The sequence below is a fragment of the Rhinatrema bivittatum genome, chromosome 2 (assembly GCF_901001135.1).
Source record: "Rhinatrema bivittatum chromosome 2, aRhiBiv1.1, whole genome shotgun sequence".
Classification (NCBI taxonomy): Eukaryota; Metazoa; Chordata; class Amphibia; order Gymnophiona; family Rhinatrematidae; genus Rhinatrema; species Rhinatrema bivittatum.
Genome location: NC_042616.1, coordinates 312,201,053 through 312,221,637, shown reverse-complemented (window position 1 = coordinate 312,221,637; position 20,585 = coordinate 312,201,053). Strand labels below are relative to the sequence as shown.

Genomic DNA, 20,585 nt, shown 5'->3' with positions numbered 1-20,585 from the left:
TTGCTCCAGGTTGTTCAGGTTGGTTGGATGACACTTATAGACTGCAATTTTCAAATAGTGCCACAGATTCTCGATTGGATTGAGATCTGGACTTTGATTTGGGCCACTGTAGAAAATTCACCTTTTTGTTGTTCAACCACTCCTGTGCTGCTTTGGCCTTGTACTTGGGATCATTGTCCTGCTGAAAGGTGAACTTTCTCCCAAGTTTCTTTTTTAGCAGACTAAAGCAATTTGTATTGCAGTATCTCTCAGTATGTTGTACCATCCATACATCCATCCTTCAATTTTAACAAGATGTCCAGTCCCCGGTGAGGAAAAGCATCCCCACAACATGCTGCTCCCACCCCTATACTTTACTGTTAGGATGGTATTTGCTGAGCAATGGGCAGTGTTAGGTTTGCATCACACATAGCGTTTAATTTTGGCCAAAAAGTTCCATTTTTGTCTAACCACAAAACCTTATCCCACATTTTAGCAGGGTCACTGATGCTGTCTGGCAGATGTGCTTTTCTTCAGTAATGGCGCCTTTGTATCTACCCTCCCATGCAGGCCAGTTGTATGCAGAGCTCTTGATATGGTTGACTGCTGCACTTCCATTCCAGTTTCAGCCACTAACTCTGTAGCTCCTTCAAAGTGATTGTTGGCCTCTCTGTGGCTTCCCTCACAAGTCTCCTCCTTGCTCTGATGCCGAGTTTTGAGGATTGGCCTTGTCTAGGCAGTGTCTGGGTGGTAGGATGCAGCTTCCACTTGCCTCATAATTGATCCAACAGTGCTCACTGGGATATCCAAGCACTTGGAGATTATTTTATAGCCTTTTCCTATCTTGTGCATGTCAGTAACTTCCTTAGAATGCTCTTCGGACTTCATTTTCACAGCTTTCCCTCAGATTCAGTCTGACCAATGGTACTGGTATTATGGAGTCTTTTATGCAGAAAAGCTGATCTTTTTTAATGATTCACAGGTAGAGGCTAATTGTAAGCCAATAGTTAGGGCAATCTCTTTCATCTGGGTAAACTGGAGTTTCCACAGCACAAATCCACACAAACCTATTGACTTTTAGGGAGTCTAATATTTTTGTAAGCCACTATATAAAGTAGCTGCAAGTGGTGCTTTCCATCAACAAATAGAAAGGAAAAATCAATTTATCCTTTTATCAGGCTTTCTAAACTCTTTTTCATTTAAAACCTCCCAGCATGAAACTTCTTCCATCATACAACATTAACAGTTCTCACTCACCTGATTAAAAAGCCCCCTGAATTTCTCAATATCTGACTAACAAGGTTACAGGTGTTTTAGCCCATAATCCTTGACCTCCACTCCTTAATGCAGAGCTTTCCAAAGTGTGTGTCGCGACACTTTACTGTGTCGCCTGAGGTGTGCCGGTGTGTCGCGCAAGCCCGGTGCACGTGACACACCGGCAAGTGCAGGGACCGGGAACCCATGGCTCCGAGCCAGATATGCTGCATCTGGCTCGTAGACAAGTATGGCCACACTTTCCCGCTGACCCAGCTACTCCCCGGTCCTCCTCTGCCTGGGCGGAACGCGGCAGGACAGCTGGAGTCAGCGGCACCGGCGTGCTCTCTTCTTCCCGCCCCCCTCCCCCGGAAGAGGAAGTGGAGAGTATCGGGTGAGTGCGCGGCAAGAAGAGGCCACGCTAGTGCGCTCGGCATCGGCCCGGGAACTCGCGCTCGGCATCGGCCCGGGAACTCGCGCCTCGCGGCAGCAGCCTCCTCCCAACGCTAACCTCTTCATTTTCAGCCCTCGCGGAGGCGGAGTCCCATCGGCCGCGGTTGAACATTTTCCTCCGAGCCGCGCTGCAGTCTTCTTTTCTTCGGGCCGATGCCGAGCGCACTAGCGTGGCCTCTTCTTGCCACGCACTCACCCGATACACTCCACTTCCTCTTCCGGGCCGCGGGGCCCTGTGTGTGTGTATGAGAGAGTGAGAGATTGCATGTATGTGAATGATTGAGAGCCTGTACATGTGAAAGAGAGTATGTCTGTGATTGAGAGCCTGCCTGTGAGAGAGAGAGCATGAATGTAAGTTTACCATTGGGAACCTGTATGTGTAAGTTTGTGATTGAAAACCTGTTTGTGTGAAAGAGTATGTGTGTATGATTGAGATCCTTTGTGTGTGAGAGAAATCATGTGTATGTATGATTAAGAGCCTGTGTGTATAAGTAAGAGAGAGATCATGTGTGTCTGTGTGTGATTGAGAGCTGGTTTAGGTGATGGAGCATGTGCGTATGTGATTGAGAGCCTGTGTGTAAATGAGAGAAAGAGAGGACATGTTTGTAAGCATGTGAATGAGAGTCTGTGTGTGAGAGAAAAAGACAGCATGTATGTGTGTGATTGAAAGCCTGTGTGTCTGTAAGCGTGAAAAGATAGACAGCATGTGTGTAAATGTGTAATTAAGAGCCTATATAAGTGAGAGAGAAAAAACATGTGTATTTGTGAGTACTGAGAGCATGTGTGTATAGGTGTGTCATTGAGAGCCAGTGTGAGAGAGAGCGCTGGTATGTGACAGAGAGGAGAAAGTTCCAAGCAAACCACCCCTCCTCCTGCTAATTCAGAACAATCTCAGGACACCTGGATATCAAAAGTTCCCAGGTATGCAGAGCAAAAAAATGTTTGTATCCTTATTATTTTTCATTACTGGGTCTTTGTGTCTGCTATTTTGAAATATTTTGTTGGTATCTGGAAATGTTTTATATGAGTTTTTAATTATTGGATATTCCACTCATCAGCTGTTTCGAAATATGTTCTTTTTGTTAGTACAGTTTTACTGCTGATGATTTTATATTTCTTGATTTGTTTTATAAGGATGGGTGATGTTTCTTTTTTCCTTTGTTACACTGCATACAACCTCTGGTTTGCTAGTAGACTGAATTACTGTGTCCCGAAATTATGTTTGTCTAAAAAGTGTGTCACCAACATGAAAAGTTTGGAAAGCTCTGCCTTAATGAATCATCTACCTCATACCAAGAGTAACCACAAAGGTAGTGATTTGTACTCATCCAAAATTCTTGCCAAATGTAGTGTTAGCAGGCTACCTTGACCACACAACTAACCAATGTTCTTCTCTTGCCCTCGCATACAGAGGGGATAAAAAGCCCCCCACAAGATTCATCTCAAAAGCTCGTTCCTTCTATATGGAGGGAACAAATGTCCTTAGAAAATACAAACTCATTTCCAACACATTGTGTGTAAATTCTACTTAGAAAGTAGGCTGCATCTCACACCATTATTGTCCAATAGGCAGTCCACCTCCAATCTTCCTCCATTAAAGATTTGCAAAGATGTAATATAAAGTTCTGTGGTCACATTTATCCAACACTATTACTTGACACTGCCTCACATGGACTTTACCAGCCTTTCTGGGATTTTTAAACCACCACCCAAGTCCTCCCATCCCCCTCCTCGTTTATTTTATTTATTTTTAACTTTTGAGGAATCCAAATTTGAGCAAACTGGTTTACAAATTACATCAACTTGGATTCAATTTTACACCATATATGCAGAGATGGAGGTGAAAATCCAGATGCCCTCTTTATCATTGCCACATCTACGTTGACTGCTCAAAGCCAAAGTTCTGCCACCTATGAGATAAATAGCTACAAAAAAGTCAACACTAATTTGTCACAGCTAATTAATTTTCTAATACAAAATTTAACTTGCTGTGTATGCTTTACTAAAGCAGTTTGTATCTGGGAGATGTCTTTTCACTGTAAATTAGGTTTTGTTAATATCAAAAGCTAATGCACAAGAAGAAAACTTATGTGTATGATGGTTAGAAATAAGGTTTCACTTTGTTACAATTACTTGGCACATGAAATTTAACTGGATTATTGTAATTCTCTATATGTAGGTCTTCCAGAAAACACACTTCACTCACTACAACTAATTCAAAATGCAGCAGCACATATCCTAACAAATTCTTCAATAAAAAATCATATTACTCCAATACTTCAATCCTTACATTGGTTACCGGTCAAATACAGAATACAATTCAAAATTTTATCCATTATACACTCTCTCATTTATACTCCTAATTCGGTCACTCTATGCTCCATTCTTCGAATATACAAACCAACCAGACATTTAAGGTCACTGGAAAAAAATCTTCTAGACATTCCCTCACCTCGACAAGCCCGCCTTGATATTACTAGAAAAAGAGCCTTTTCAGTCATAGGTCCCATTCTGTGGAATGCATTACCAGACTCCATCAGATCCATATCCAACTCCAAACACTTCAAAAAATCTTTAAAAACTCACTTATTTCAAACTGCATTTCATATACCACCTACCAAATAATTCACATTACATTCCCAGAATACCCACAAATTTAGTTTGGCACCCGATTCTTCTTTACCTAATTACTGAATTGTTTATGTTACCTATTTTATTTTAAACAATTTATTATTTTATATTAATGAAATTTTTGTAATTGTATATTCTCTATAAGTTAATTTACTCTTAATTTAATCTTTTGTCTTTTTTATAATTTTATAATTTTATCTCTATTTTATTTGAATACATGTAAACCGTTTTGACTAAACACTGTTTGTAAAGACGGTATAGAAATACTTTTAAATAAATAAATAAATAAATACAGTGTAGCTTCTAAAAGTACTTCTTCTTACATTCTTTTCACTTTAAAATGAAAAAATATTCCCCCATTTTTAGCCCTAAAAGAATTCTAACTTCCTAATATAAATAATCCTTGGGACGTAGCAAAATTCTTATGATCTACCTCAAGCAGAATTAACTGAGTGATTTATGACAATCTACTTTGAACTTCAAAGTAAATGACCGACGTAAAGATCTGCAAAGTCATTTTTGTAAACATGATCATTTTAGCTTTATTCTCCATAGGACTTTAGCTACGATATTTATAAGGCACCGGTACTTACGGCACCTTATAAATAGCACAAAAGCAATGTTATATTGTATAATATTTATGGGAGATAAACAGAGGAACTGAAAATTGGAGCTAGGAGCTTTGCTAGGCTGGCATAAACCAGGGAAAGAGAAGGTATTCTACAGAAAGAGCACGAGAAAAGGAAAAGGAATAAAAACTAAAGTAGTTCACTTCGTATGGTGAGCACATAGGTATAGGAGAAAGCAGAGGCTCTGTGAAGGAGAAGAGTAGAAGTCTAAGGACAAGTGAGAGGGGAAGATGTCTGTGAACATTTCTCCTTATAAGAAGTGCAGAGCCTTAGAGGAGAGAGTCATTTACCAAAAGCTAAAAAGGCACTATTTTCAGAAGGTGACCATATATCATATCTAAAACCGTGTGGAGGTCAAACTTTTTCATAATTAACTGATGAAATGAGTTTGTTCCAATGATGGTTGACCAAAGTTGAGAAAGTGCTTTGCACAGAACAAAAATTTCAGAAAGATTTCATGCTCACTGTGAACCTAGACTTAAAGATACCCCCAACACTTGATTATCACAACACATTGCACTTTGCTACCTTGTCAATTTTATATTTAAGTATCGGATAAAATATAAACCTAGAAAAGTTATATGCTCTGTGTACATTCTACTAACTTATACAGAAATATACACAGAGGGAAAAGGCATGGCCTATTGATTAGAGCAATGGCAGAGAACCAGGATTCCAATCAGACTTCTCCCACTGACATTCCCTTTGACCTTGGGCAAGTCACTTTAGCTCCTGTTGCCTTAGGTACCTACTTAGATTATAAAGTTGTTGGGGAAGGGCCTTATTGTACTTGAATTGCTAATGCTTTGAGCATCATTTAAAAAGGTGGGTTAAAAATTGAAATTATTATAAACATACATAGATAGGGCAAATTGAAATGGTTTAAAATTAACCCTTCATTGACATAAGGGGAGTCAGTCAAAGCAATGAATTTCGTAGGTTAATTTAGCTCATTAAAATAATTTCTACTATTCCACTATATAAAAGATTTGTCAAATCTACACTTGTAACTGTTACAAGTTACAAGTGTAGAGCCCCACTAAGACTCTAAGACAACTATACCATCAGTATAAGTAGTAAAAATGCATACTAAGTGGTTTCCATCTCACCCATGGGGGCTCCTGTGTTGGTTGCTTCTATTTTCTATAAAATAGAGAAACATCTAGAGAAGATGTGGATTTTTAGCTCAGCTTTCCCAAGGAGAAAGAATTTGAGCTCTTTTCTCTATTTTAAGTAATTCCTTTTTGGCAGTAGGAAAGAGCTCGGTCTTCGGTTATTCAGTTTTAGTGAAGGAGGTTTCTATTCATCCTTCCATCTGTTTTTGTTAGAGGAGAAAGTTGTGAGTTTCCATTGGGGTCTCACTCAAGAGATCCATTGACCCATCAGAGATCAAGCAAAAGGACTGGATACCCATCCAGTTCCTGGGAGGAGAAGAGGCACCCCCACTGGTGATATAATCCACTATAGATCACTGCTATTCAAGGAGACGGGAAACAGCCTAATAGTACCACATGGACTAACAGTCAAAGGAGCATGGAGTGGTATTTCAAGACATCAGCTTCAAGGTATGGACCATAGGGAAAGTAATTTTGGACTACACACCCCACACCAGTATTGTCACCAGCTAGAGGAAGAGCCCCAACTGCACCAAAATGGGAGGGACAACTCTGGTTGGCACTTCTAAGTAATAGAACAAATTACAGTTTATCTAGTTAAGAGATATGTAAACAACGGATTTAGTAAAAGAAATTGTATTGAAATATTGGACTTTAACTGCCATCAAATCAGTAAAGCAGACTTCGGTATGATTATTACTTTATTTGACATGGACTTTGAGTAAATGTCCAGGGTCTTGGAGCGTATTCTCACATACACATCTCCACCCCCTCCCCCGGGAATCCTGGAAGTAATATGGGGCTCTTGAGCAGTAAATGGGGAAAAACTCGTGTGCCTTTGGATTCCTCAGCAAGGGCATCAGCCCAGGGGTTACACATATTTGAAGCTATTTTTCTAAGCACACTGACTTCTAATCAGACAGATCAAGAATTTTAAGTGGCCTAGTACCTTAGAACAGTTAAATATACTCAGATACTGTTTTCGCTTCAGAATACTATAAACCATTTTCAACAACTGAGTCATTGTTTGTAACAATTTAGAGAAGATATGAAACATTGCTCCTTTTACCAGCAATATTATTCATCTACTTGAATGAAAAGATGAACATGCCATTTGCTTGCAGTCTTTTTTTAAAGTAAAAGCTACAGTCACACACTTCCTTACATACCTGTAACATGCAATTCTGAGGCCTAAAGTATGAGGGAGAAGGACCGAAGCTAAGCTTCTGTAAATCAAATATCAGTCAAAATTAAAAAACAAAACCACATTTTACTTTGCACAGTGCAGAGTTTTCTTTTCATGACAGCTACTCACATGGTTGCTAATTGGCTGGTTTTGAGGTAACGATCCAGGTGTCAAAACTGGAGAATCTGCAAGGCCGCAAAGTTCTGGAAATGGGTTTGGGATGGCTGGCAAGGATGATGTCCGAAATTGTTCTTCTTGGAGTCGCCTTCAGAATACAAAAACAAAAACATAAAATATTCATAGAGCTCACAGCTCATTGTTTCACAACCCCCCCCCCCCAGCTATAATTAATGAAAATTGATGGCGAAACTGAAAACATTAAAATTGGAAATGTGTGATGCCCAATTTCTGTAATTGTAAAAATGTACAGTCAACCAGTGTTTAATCCACAAATGAGAACGTACCTAGGTTGGCAAAATACAAGATGCCGCTGAAACAGGACCATTGCCATCTCAAAATGCAATACTAACCAGCAAAGACATTCTTAAAAGGAATTGCATTTCAAGTGCACCACGTGTCACAATTTTTAAATATTTTTAACTGAAACCTGTCTTTGCCTGTATACCACATGGTAAACCTTCACCGATTCAATGAAGAGTTAGTATGGCAGGCTAGGTGAAATGTTTACAAGAAATTTAAACACTTGCTTCTGTAATGTGTCCAACCCATACTAGGTTAGTAATGCAATTTATTTATGTATTCTCCTTAAATGATCCTCCTTGAGAAAGAATGCCAGGAAAAAAGTTACCCTTCTCACTATTACTTTGACCCATTCCCTTTAGAAGTAGTAGGTTTTTTGTTTTTGTTTTTTTTAGTTACTCTACCACCACTTCTCAATAGAAGATGGTCAGTAATGGATACCATACTATCACTGCAGGCTTCTCATTTAAGTTAATGGCAAGGTAACCCTAGAACTCTGCAGTTTGTTAGCAGTGCAAAAATTTGTCATAGCCCAAGGACCAAAGTAGAACTGGATATCATAACATAGTAAAGACACTGGAAAAAGATCAAATGGCCCAGCAAGCTTCTTATGCAGTATCTGCCACTCTATCGAGGTTACCCCCAAGCCTTATGTTAAGGGTAGTAATATTAAAAATCAAAAATCAAAGCAAAATTACAGCTAGCAACATTTGTACATGCTGAGCAGCCTTCTTAATCAATCATATAATGCTGCTGCCTGAATGTGCCTTGCTTTTGGACTTGGCCTTAGAAGCAGTACCGTGTTTTCCCTAATGTGTGTGTATCAGTGCCCTGGACCATAAAAGTCAGCACCCAACATTGGTTGTCTGAATCCAATTCCCCTTTCCACTCCCACCCCCCACTGTCGATGCGGAGAGCAATACTGCAGTTGCATTGAAATCATGCACGCTAATTGGTTAAGAGTAGTAATCCCCATGTCTTCTGTTAGGGGTAGTATCTGCCACTCCATGCTGGTTACCACCCATGCACCCTTTTCTTAATTTCCAATTCTAGCCTTTAGAGATCCACAGTGTTTATCCCATGTCTTTTTTAATTCATTTACTGTTGTCTTCACCACCTCTTCCAGAAGGGCATTCCAGGCATCCACTACCCTTTCTCTGTGAAGAAATATTTCCTGACATTGGTTCTGAGTCATTCCCGCTGAAGTTTCATATCGTGACCCCAAGTTTTACCATTTGCTTTCCTCCAGAAAAGATTTGAGGAACATATCATTAAAAAAATTCAGGTATCAAAAAGTCTGCATCGTATCTCCCCCGAGCCTGCCTTCTTCCAGGATGCTTCAGCCTCTCCTAATAAGTCTTCCGATACAGACCTCACACCATTTGGGTCACCCTTCTCTGGATGGCCTCCATCCTCTGATATATGGTCTCCAGAACTGAACACAGTACCTCCAGGTGAGGCCTCACCTTTTTTCTTACTTGTTATTCCTCTTTCTATGCAGGCCAGCATTCTTCTGGTTTTAGCTTTCTCCTTGCCCATTGCTCCCCCACCTTCAGATTGTCAGACACTATCACCCCAAGGTCTCTCTCCCAGTCCGTGCACATTAGTTTTTCACCCCCTATCACATAAAACAGTGATTACTGAATTCCAGATGTATGTGTGCACTTCTTGTGACATACCAAAAATAGAAAATCTCCACCTATTCGGTTAACCTCTTGATTATGCTGTACCTCAACATTTATGACATCTGCCCACCACGCTAGCCCCTGAAAGCTTTATGTAGAAACACAAAAACAAACTTCCAAATTTTTTAAAACTTGAAAACCTTCCTTTACAGTAGAAAGCCCTAAACAGGGTACAAGAATGTCATACATAATATAAAATTGAAATGTAAGACATATTAGGGATGTGCAATCAATTAAAAGCAAATGGAAATGCACATGAAAGATGACAATTTTTTTCCTTTAAAACCCCAAAAATTCAAAATACCCCCAAAATCTCAAAAAATGTCATTTAAGAACATTTTCCAAAATGAATATAAACAAATTTAAACTAAAAAAAAAAAATTCCCTTTAAACAAAATTCAGACCAAACAGCCTGAAAATTAAAAACAAACCAAAATGAAAATTTTAACCATATGCATTCATAGTATAAAACAGTAAACAGAACACTACTGCCCATACTCCCAAAAAAACAAACACACACCCCAGGGGTTGCTGATCAAAATAGTTGGCCAAACATCTTGGCAGAAATTTATTTAAAAATATGGTAGGCCAGGTAGCTTGTAAACATCTGGATATAAAAGAAAAATCTAATCATTATCACAAACTCCTAACAGAAAAGGACCTTTAATGCTCAGAATCATCCAGGCAAAATCCTAGGCTTAAAAAGGATATCCAAACATGCAATGCACAACTTCAAAGTTTTGACAGGGAAAACAGTGAGTGAAACTGACCCTTTGGCAATCAATATATCATTTCTTAAATCACCAGACTGCTATAATGGCAACACAAAAAGTCATGCCTCCACTGATAACAAATGTGTGTAGAAAAAAGTCACTAGAAAGTAATAGGAGCAGCACAGCACGACTGAGAACTATGTATGGAAATTGTTTCAGCTCAATAAGCATGGTTAGATTTTTGATACAAAGCTTAACTGACCTCACTTTTTTTTTTTTTTTTTTTTTTTAACATTGATAGGAAGTTCATTTTCAGAAGACATATTACTTGAACTGAAGGAAATTGCTGATGGCTCTCTATTCATTCAGACTTGCATCTGTTGAAACTGGACTATTACATGGTTTGGCCACAGGGAAAAAAAAAACTTGAGGGTCCTGCTTCATTTTATCCAGCTGTGAAGAAAAAGGACTTCCCTAGAGGCAAACCTGAACTATCTAATTTAAATAGGGACCATAATCACCGGTATTTAAATTATAGATGAGTGGCATTCAAGCATGAGTGGGCCTAAGGAACTTAACTGTGCTTCAACACCTGAGCCCAGCCAGACTCAAAAGCTCTTATTGATGCTTCTCAAGAATCTGGAACAGACTCAATGTATTTTTTTTGTCTAATACTATAAGCCAAGAAAAAGATTAAAGTTTTTTAGTCTGAGTAGTTATGTAAAAGAGTTCCAAGGTGTGAATTTTTAAATTCACTACTCAATTCTCAAAACGTCTATAATCTTTCAGTCTTAGAAAAATCTTTCCAATATGCTTAAAGTAGCTAATGATTTACATAAACAATTACATATTTTAGAGATACCAAAGAAGCAAGGGAGAAAAAAAAAAAAAGGAGACTATGATAATTAATTCTGACCTGTACTGTCATTACTGCTGTTATAACATTTCTAAAGATCTTGGAAAAAGTGCCAAGTTGAAAAGTATTATTGAGCAAGGAGAATGTTGAAGAGTAACAAATCTATTAGATCTGTATCAAGAAAACAGATTTAAGATATTAAGATATTTAGAGAGAGAGAGACAGACAGAGACTGGCCATAATGTCATGGCCCATAGGTAGGTATTTGTATCCCTGTGGTAGGCCCAACCTAGCTTGATGTTACCCAGGTAGAGAGTCCCTCAAGCTAGGTTGAGAGAACCTTGCCCATATCTCATCTTGGAGTGAGTTTCCTCACTCTGAAGGCCAGCAAATCTTCACAAGAGACCACTATTCTGTTCGTAGGTGGCATGTAGAATGTCAAAGTGGCCCCTAACCCCCTACACTCTTACCTAAACCCCACCTCGAGTTACTAGGTGGGCCTACCATAGGGATACAAATACCTACCTATGGGCCATGACATTATGGCAGTCTCTCTCTCTCCCCCCCCCCCCCCCTCTTCTGTGTGTCTAGGACCCTTAACAATGGTCCCCTGGTGGTTGAATGAAGGAAATACAACAGGTCTGGCACTTACCGCAGAATCTGAAAATGGTATCGCAATTTGCACTAACTTAGCTCTTCGCACAGGTAATTAGCGCAAATTGCGATAAATGCTATATTAGCATAAAACACGCCCCTTTTGTTATCACATGCGGTACTTACCACATTTTGATAAATCCACCCCCAAGTTTGTACCTGAGGCAATGGAGGGTAAAGTGACTTGCCCAAGGACACAAGGAGTGACAGCAGGACTTGAACTCTGGTCTCCTGGTTCGTAGCCCACTGCTCTAACCACTAGGCTACTCCTCCACTCATCTGCAAATTTAAAAACCTCACTCCTATTCCTTTCCAGACCAAGTACAGATCCCTGAGGCACTCCACCATTTACCCTTTTCCACTGAGAAAATTGACCATTTAATCTTACTCTCTGTTTCCTATCTTTTAACCAGTTTGTAATCCATGGAAGGACATCGCCTCCTATCCCAGGATAACTTTGTTGGACAGCCAATCTCTGAAAGCCAATAGTATGCACCTGATCGCCTGGAGCTCCAGGAAATTGATTTGACAATGTGCTTCCTAGGCAGACCAGAGGCCCTGGGAGTGGAGCCCCACTACATTAGCTCCCCACCCCAAGGGGGGACACATCAGTGGTAAGGACAATTTGGGTAGGGGGACTTTGGAAAGATATTCCTCATTCAAAATTTGAGAGTACCCGTCACCAGGATAAAGAGTCCCGGGGAATTGGGGTGATTCGGATGCGATCCTGGAGGCTCTGCGTGGTCTATTGCCACTGCGATTTCAGGGTCCATTGGACTCTGTGCAAGTGCAAACATGCCAAAGGAGTAACATGGACGGTTGAAGCCATGTGGCCCAACAGCCTCAACATGTGCTGAGTTGACACCTGCTGGTTCTGTTGAATCACTGCCCCTATGGATGTCGAGGTGTACACCCTGGACCATAGCAGAAAGGCTTTTGCTGGAGCCATGTCTAGCAGGGCTCCTATAAAAGTCTAATTGAGGTGATGGGCTAAGATGGAACTTCAGATAGTTAATAACCAACCCTAGTGACTAACACCCAGATGGTCAAGTGCATGGACTGAGTGGCTCCTGCCTGAAATGTGCTCTCGAGAAGCCAATAATCCAGGTAAGGGAAATCATGCACTCCCAGCCTGCAGAGGTGCACCCCCACAAAAGCCAAGCATTTTGTGAAGACACGTGGGGCAGACATTAGCCCAAATGGCAACACTGTACTGGAAGTGCTGTTTTCCTTCTACAAATCTGAGATACTTCCCAAGTCAAAGGAAGTTCTTGATGAGAGTGTATGCGTCCTTCAAATTGAGGGAGCACAGCCAGTCCCCATTTTGCAAGAGGGGAATCAAGGTGCCCAGGGAAACCATATTGAACTTTTCTCTTTTTATAAACTTGCTCAAAGCCCTCAGGTCTAGGATGGAATGGAGTCTCCCTGTTCTCTTTGGAATCAGAAGTACCTGAAGTAGAATCCCTGTCTTCTTTGCCTTGAACAGGTTTGACCATTCTGGCCATTAAGGGGGCAGAGAGCTCCCTTAATACCTCCTGATGCACTACTGGCCCTCAAAATGGGCATGGAGGGCAATTTGGCAAGACACGCAATAGGTTTAATTGGAACCCTTGATGGACGATGGACAGACCCCACTAGTCAAAGGTTATATTGGGCCATTGATCCACGAAAAAAAGCTGTAGCCTCCAGCATCTCGGGTACAGGTGGCTGGCTTATGCTTCCTACAAACTAGTCAAAATCCCATCCTGGGATTTGACTGGGGCACCGGCTGATGCTTGGGAGCTCTTTGCTGCCTGGGACATCTGCAGGAGCTCACCCGCTGTGAACAGGAGCGAGGGGCCGGAGGATAGTACTTCCTCTAGTGGTAGAAAGATTTCCTCTCACCCTGTCTCGCCAATCTCTTTGCTGAGGAGAGTGGGTCTGAAGTGCTGGCGGAGAGTTGTTAAAGGGTCTCGCATCTGGGCTACCACATCCCTCACCTCACCTCTGAAAAGATTCTCTCCAATACACGGCAAGTCAGTGAGCTTTTCCTGTACCTATGGTTGGAGATCCGGGCCCTACAGCTACACCATTCTGTGGCGCCGATTCTCACTGCAGAAATTCTCGATGCAGTTTCAAAAACATCATAGGGTGTATGAACCTTGTGTTTTCCGCACTCCAGGCCCTTATGAACCAATGACATAAGGGTTTCCTGCTGTTTAGGCAGCTGCTTGGACACCTCCTGCACCTGCTTCTAGAGGTTCTACGAGTATTGGCTCATGCAGAGCTCATAGGCAGTGTGGGCAGTGAGCATGGCCCCTTGAAATACTTTCCTCCCAAGAGTGTCCATCACCCTGTGATCCTCCCCTGGGGGCGCCGAACTCTGGGTCCAAGAGCGTTTGAACCTCAAGGGTGGATTTGATCACCACGACTGGTGCGGCAGCTAACGTTTTTCGAATCAGATAATCTTCTGGATGAGGTAAACTCCTTTTGCCTTGCTGTTCACAGGAGGTACTGTGAGGGGGGTGTTCTCAGATCCTCAACAGCAACTCCTTAAGTATCTCGTGCACCGGGTCCGCCACAATCTCTTTAGAAACCTCCACGAACTGGAGGATTTCCAGCATCTTTTGCCTGGCATCCTCCTCTGTCAATAACTAAAAAGGAATGTGTCGGCCATCTCCTGCACAAAACCTGCGAAGGTTAAGTCCTCTGGTGGCAACTTCCTTCATTCCTCTGGAGGAGAAGACTGAGGGGAGACCCTCTGAGTCCTGAGGAAGAATCTGCAGTGTCATCCCCCCAAGGGTCATACGAAGCCTCATCCTCTCTGTAGTCCACGGGGGAATGGGGCCCTAGGTGCTCAGCCTTCAACCAGAGCTATGGGCACTGGCAACGATGGATGGGGGCTACAGGCCTCTGCGCCCCTGCCAGCCTCGATGGAGCTTCCTCCTCAGAGGAACTGGCAATAAGCACCGCATTGGTCGGGGTAAGCATTGATGCGTCACCAGGCATCAATGGCATCCTGGGAACAGATGCCAGCTGGGTAGGTAGTGTACAGATCATAATGAGCCGTTCCAGCAGCAGTTCCAGAACAGAAAGGAGCAAGCATCGGTACCGTCTGTGCCACAGGCCCAATGCCCTGTAGCGCTTGGTCCACTGCCAGCTGGACTCTCTGCTCCAGCTCCTCCTCAAAAGTTGCAGATGCCAACACCAACTGGGAAACAGGAGGGGTGGCCAGATCTTCCCAGGATCTCCAAGGTGGCTCAGTGACTGGCACCAGGACTGGTGAAGACCATTGTGGACCCCCAGCATCGATGGAGTATTAGCACTCCTCACTGCGGACTCATAGCATGAGCCAGAGCCTCCCCGAGCCTGGCACTATACATCAAAGGTGACCGGTGCAGATACTTCCTCAGTTTGCCTCTGTGCTCAGACCGGTCTTTCCCCCTGTGCTGAGGTAGATGACGAGGAACCAGAGGTCCTCGACCTGGAAGAAAGCAACAGGGGCCGATCTCTGGTGCCATCGATGGAACCAAAGGCCCTGCCGATGTCGATGGCACGGTGTCCATTGGTGCGGCTCCATGGTCAATCAATGCAGATGCCACAGACACCAACAGCTTGGACTTTCTTAACCTGAAGTTTCTCAATTTTATCGAGTCGAGCACGATGTCCCTTAGGGATCCATCTGGGTGCACACATGGCAACCCCAGATGTCATGCGATGCCCTCAGGCAGAGGACATGTATCTCGTAAGGCTCCATGATGGACACAGTCCTCAGGCACTAGGGCATCGATGAAATCCAGATGAGGCCATGACAAATGAAAAGGGAAGTAAAATGATAACAGTGATGCTGGGCAATTGAAGCCAGGGGGCACCAAGGTACTACCGCCATGGGGGAAATGAAGCAAAAAGAAACGTATTGAGAATGCCGAAAAGCCTGACCAAGGAACTTACAGGGAAGAACCAAGAAGGACCTTGTGTCAATGGAAACACGAAAAACAGAAAATAACCGAAAGTAGTTTTCCCAAAGGCAATTTTCCAATGAAAAAGCCAAGAGTTCACTTCCTTGCGAGGCAAAAGCTCCGCAGAAAAAAGACAGAAGAGGGACCCTGCATAGACACATGGTATAGGGCATGCTGGGCAATCTTAGTGTGCCTAGACAAAGTTCCAGAAATTTTGACATACGTTTTCCATGCCGGGCTCCATCCAATGTCACCCATATGTGAGGACTACCATCCTACTTGTCCTAGGAGAACAGATACTAAAGCAAATCCTTCAGGAATTAGAAGGGATGTAGCTGATTGGTCCTACACCACTTCCATTTGAAGCAATGGAATTTTTTGGTTGAAGACTCCCTGGAGAAATCAGCATGTCTAACTCCTTAGCAAGGCATAAGGAAGAGACTACTGTTAGTTCAAATATTCATGTCATAAGGGCCAGCAATAACAGATTTGAATGACAGAGTGCCACACCCTCCTGGGTGATGTGAATCCGAAAAACCTTCAAGAGACTTTCTAAGGGGAATTTTGTACTAGCAGCCTGGTAAAAGAGACAGGCTTTTACTTGCTTCCTGAAGTGGAATAGTTTTGTATTTGGTGGAGCTCTTCTGGGACAGAGTTCCATAGGGCAGGCACTGCTCCTGAGAAAGATCAGTAGGTATCCATTCTCTTGATTTCTTTTTGTTGACAGAGCTAAGGATGCTCCAAAAGAGTCTTGAGGGTCTGGAATGCCTGTATTAAGATAGCCTCTCAAGTAGTAAGTCAATCTCCTCTCAGATCCTTAAAAAAAGGAATCAGTCATGGTTTTTAATTTGTATCTATAGGTAGCCAATGTAGTTTGTGTAGGACGGGTGTGAAATAGCTTTATGGCTTTAATCCTTCTGTCATGCAATGTTTTATATCCGCTGGAGTTTATGGAGGGACTTGTCTAGTAAACCCTTATATGGTGCATTACGGTAGTTCAGCTATATTGTTATGGTATCAGACTATTGTGATTGATATTGAACCTAATGAGAAGGTAGAATTTCCATAAGTTTATTTGTACAATGTAGCTCTTTACAGTTTTCTGGATTTGTGGAGCCATAAGTAGTTCTAAGTTCAGCAAAACTGAGAATTTTTACCCATGTTTTTAGTGGGAGTTGATAGGTTCCGAATGGGATTTTCAAATCAGGGATTCATCTATACATATTTTGTATACATGGAATCTCCATTTTGTTGAGATTCAGATGGAGTTTGTTGATCTTAGCTCCACTCTTGCTTAGAAGGCTGACAGCTATGTACTTAGGATTTTTTTTTTTTTTTAAATAGCAGTTGGCGGGTCCAGGTTTCATTGGAGAACAAGCTGACATTCTGCTTTTCCATGCCAGTTCTGTGCCTTTCCCTCTGCCATAGCCTAATCCCTTAAACCGCTTCCCCCTGACTCCATATCTTCGAATCATGTTTCAACACATAGCACTATCAAGTTTGCTACTAGAATACTACGCTAAGGACCACTGTACCTACCCCCTCTTATCATCATAAGGCAGTTTTTTTTTCTTAGACCTACTTTCAAGCATCTTCAACAGAATCAAGCTTAACCCAGGCTGGGAGCCCTTTGGGCACCCTCTGTACTTATTTTGCAATGATTTTGGTATAAAAGCAGGTGCCTTACATAATACAACAATTTTTCTTGCACAGCACCATATATAAATAATGACGATTAAAAAAAGCTCACCAACATGAAAAATGTACCGTATTTTTCGGACTATAAGGCGCACATAAAAACCTACGATTTTCTCAGAAATCGGAAGTGCGCCTTATAATCCGGTGCGGCTTATATATGAATTTTTCTGCTGCCACTCTGTTTCTTTTCTCTCCATCTTCTTCCCTCAAACACAGGTTCTCATTCTCACATGCATTTCTCTCTCTCTCACACACACACACACACACACACACACTGGCTCTCACTGTCACATGCTGTGTCTCATACAATCATTCACACACTCAGTCTCTCACTCCCACATGCTGTCTTGCTCAAGCACAGGCTCTCACTCACCTCTAGGCCTCCTCTTCGCGGGTCGCCGCAGGATGGACTCTGCAGTGGCCCTGCTACCGGGCCTCCTCTTCTTCTCGGGCCGCTGCGACTTGAGATTCGCAGCGGTCCGTAAACACAAGTGCTGCTCCACGTCTGCACGCGCTGATGCTTCCCCTCCTTCCTGCCCACGCGGCTCCGGCAACGTTTACTTCCGGGGACGCACAGACAGGAAGGAGGAGGAGCATCAGCGCGTTTAAACGCGATTTTTTTCTTGGCAGCCGCCCACCCCTCGCTACGCCACTGCTGCGCCTTATAATCCGGTGCGGCTTATATATGAATCTGGACGCCTTAGCAGGCGCTCACTGATAATGCGCCTTATAATCCGGTGCGCCTTATAGTCCGAAAAATACGGGTAAATAAAACTATACAAAGAAAATGACAGAGGAAGACCATCCAGATATACCTGTCTAGCTTGGCATAACTATGAATACACATCTATGAGAAATGTAACAGTACTTCCATGAGAATCACATGTTTTCATTCTGCAAAGTAGTTACTGCAGATATACTAACATCCGTAGAGGACATACACAAAGACAGCAAACAAAACCGTAAATCATCATGTGTGAGAACATGATTTGTCACTTGAGTAACTGTTACTCAAGTGACAAATCATCTGTTGCTGTATTTTCCTTCTCTCTCATCTAATTTTTAGTAGATGTTTGGCTCAGATCTTTTTACAGGTAAACCCATACTCCATGTACGTTACAATACATAATCATAAAACGCACTGTAGCAGTATAAAATGCAATAAATAATGTTCTACACACAATATACTAACAGTATCAAACAAAACAATACAAATACAACAAAATACACTGTATGCAAATATGTTTCAGCAGAACCCGATATCTATCGCAAATCCCTCAGGGATCAAGAAAACAAAAAAGTCTAAAAAAAACAAAAAAAAAAAAAACAAAAACTCCTTCTCACATAAAGGACTGTTTCTAAAAACAAAGATAACAGTACCAAAGCGTCCTAAAAGCTAATCCATCCCTCTCCACTTCCAGAGAAAACATCTGAAAAACAGGAGGAACATTTATACAAATCAAAAAAACTTTTCCATCTATTAGGTTACTATGTCACGGTTGTGAGCCCCCGGGCTGCAGCATGGTTGATGCAGCCTAATAAGGGAACTTACTATAGGCCCTCGCTGAAAGCTGGCGAACGCTCCCTTGCTGGGACAAACGGGAGCTTCACCTGTACCAGCCCCGTTCCCTGCAGGTTGAGCCTTTGGGATCCCAGGGGCCGGCAGATTTTAGGGAAGTGTCCCTTAAGAGCGGTCAGAGACAGAAGTCCAGGTACGGGCTGAGATCAGGGCAGGTGAACAGAGAGTAACCAGGTTCAGGCAGGCAGTAGTCGAGGTCGATAGAGGTCTAGAGCAGGCAGGCAAGAGACAAAGAGGACCAGAGCAAAGCAAGGGAGGCAGCTAGCACGCAGGAGGCACAAGACAGCACAGCAGGGGAAGGAAATACAGTCAAGGCACAGCAAGGAGATGCAGGAAGCAGGACAAGCACAGGAACAATAGCAACACACACTGCAAGGCGAGGCAGGAGACCTGTTACTATTGGAATGCTGGAGCTTCAATCCCCCAGACTGGCTGTCATCAGGAGAAGCCGGTGGGAGTTTCTCGCCACATGGCCTTCGAAAGGCGCTGCATGCATGCACCTAGGGGGACTAGGGCAGACATCGACATGGCGGCGTCCCAGCAGTACCTGAGCAGTGTGTCATCTGGTAAGGGCCAGTGGCGTTGTGCGGTGTGTTTCCGGGCTGAAGGACTGTTACTAATCGCCAGGCTGCACGAAAAGCTAGTAGAGCGAAGGGAAGAGACCAACCCTGGCAGCAGTGAATTAAAGGCCATGGTGTTTCTGTTTCATAACACTTTACTGCCAATCAACATGGCAGAAAGAAGATGTACCTAGGTTCTGACAGTGCTGAGAAACCTGAATTTGCTCGTGGCAATCAGGCAATTAAAAGCTGAATGAACCAATATGTTCCGGCCCTCTCTGCAATGAAAAAAAAAATAATTCATGGGATCATTTTCTAAACACACAAATAAATATGCATGTAACATATGTGCAGGCAAAATAGTCTTAAACAGTTTCTTGCAGTTTGTAGACTGAATAAATCAGAAATCAGAGGCACTCTTCTCTTTCCCATAGCAGCCTCTGATTTGGAAGCAATATATATGGCAAGAACTAGCAGACTCCCTTCTAGCATATACAACTAGTTATCTCCACAATGTAAACATGTATGGTGTGTGTGCATGTATTGTATTTTATTTATTTGTTTAACAAGAAGGTCCATGCAGAGCTCACGGGGCCTATTTTCTAAACGCAGGTGCATTCCAAAAACTGTACCTGTCAGGATCCTCCTGGACCTCTGACATGTCCTGAAAATTCGACATGCAAAAAACTCACACACACACACACACACAACAGTTATTAGGGGCGCACACACACACACACACACACACATAGCTAATTCAGAAGCCGCATGAGCAGCAAGGCTTTGGGAATGCTTTTCAACACAGATTTGTAGAGGAGGGGATTTGTGGGGATGGAATATGGGATATGGGAGTACAAGGAGGAAGTATAGGTGGGGGGCATGTGTGTGGGATGTCTGTGTGTGCAGATGGGATAGCTGAATGTATGTGGGGGGGGGATATATTTGGAGGCATGAATGTGTATGATGTATGTTTTTGGATGGGGGGGTTGTGGAGGTATTTTTTTGCAAGGGGGTATGGATATGTGTTTTGAGGTAGCAGATGTGATTATGAGGGTATATAGGTAGAGGTTTTGTGTGGAGGGGCTGTATGTATATGTGGGGGGGGGAATGTAAGCGTGCATATTGGAGACTGGATGTTTGTGCTTGGACAGGTTTGTGTGGGGCAAGGTTCTGAA

General features: G+C 42.6%; 1 protein-coding gene across 5 annotated transcripts in view; it reads right to left on the bottom strand.

Moving 5' to 3' along the window:
• Nucleotides 1-20,585, bottom strand: part of GRB10 (growth factor receptor bound protein 10) — a 510,659-nt gene that overhangs the window by 185,055 nt on the left and 305,019 nt on the right. For all 5 annotated transcript variants that reach the window (XM_029589722.1, XM_029589720.1, XM_029589719.1 and 2 more), the window contains one exon: nt 7,377-7,512. In XM_029589722.1, the coding sequence (XP_029445582.1) occupies nt 7,377-7,512 (136 nt within the window). The remainder of the gene's footprint in view (nt 1-7,376; nt 7,513-20,585) is intronic.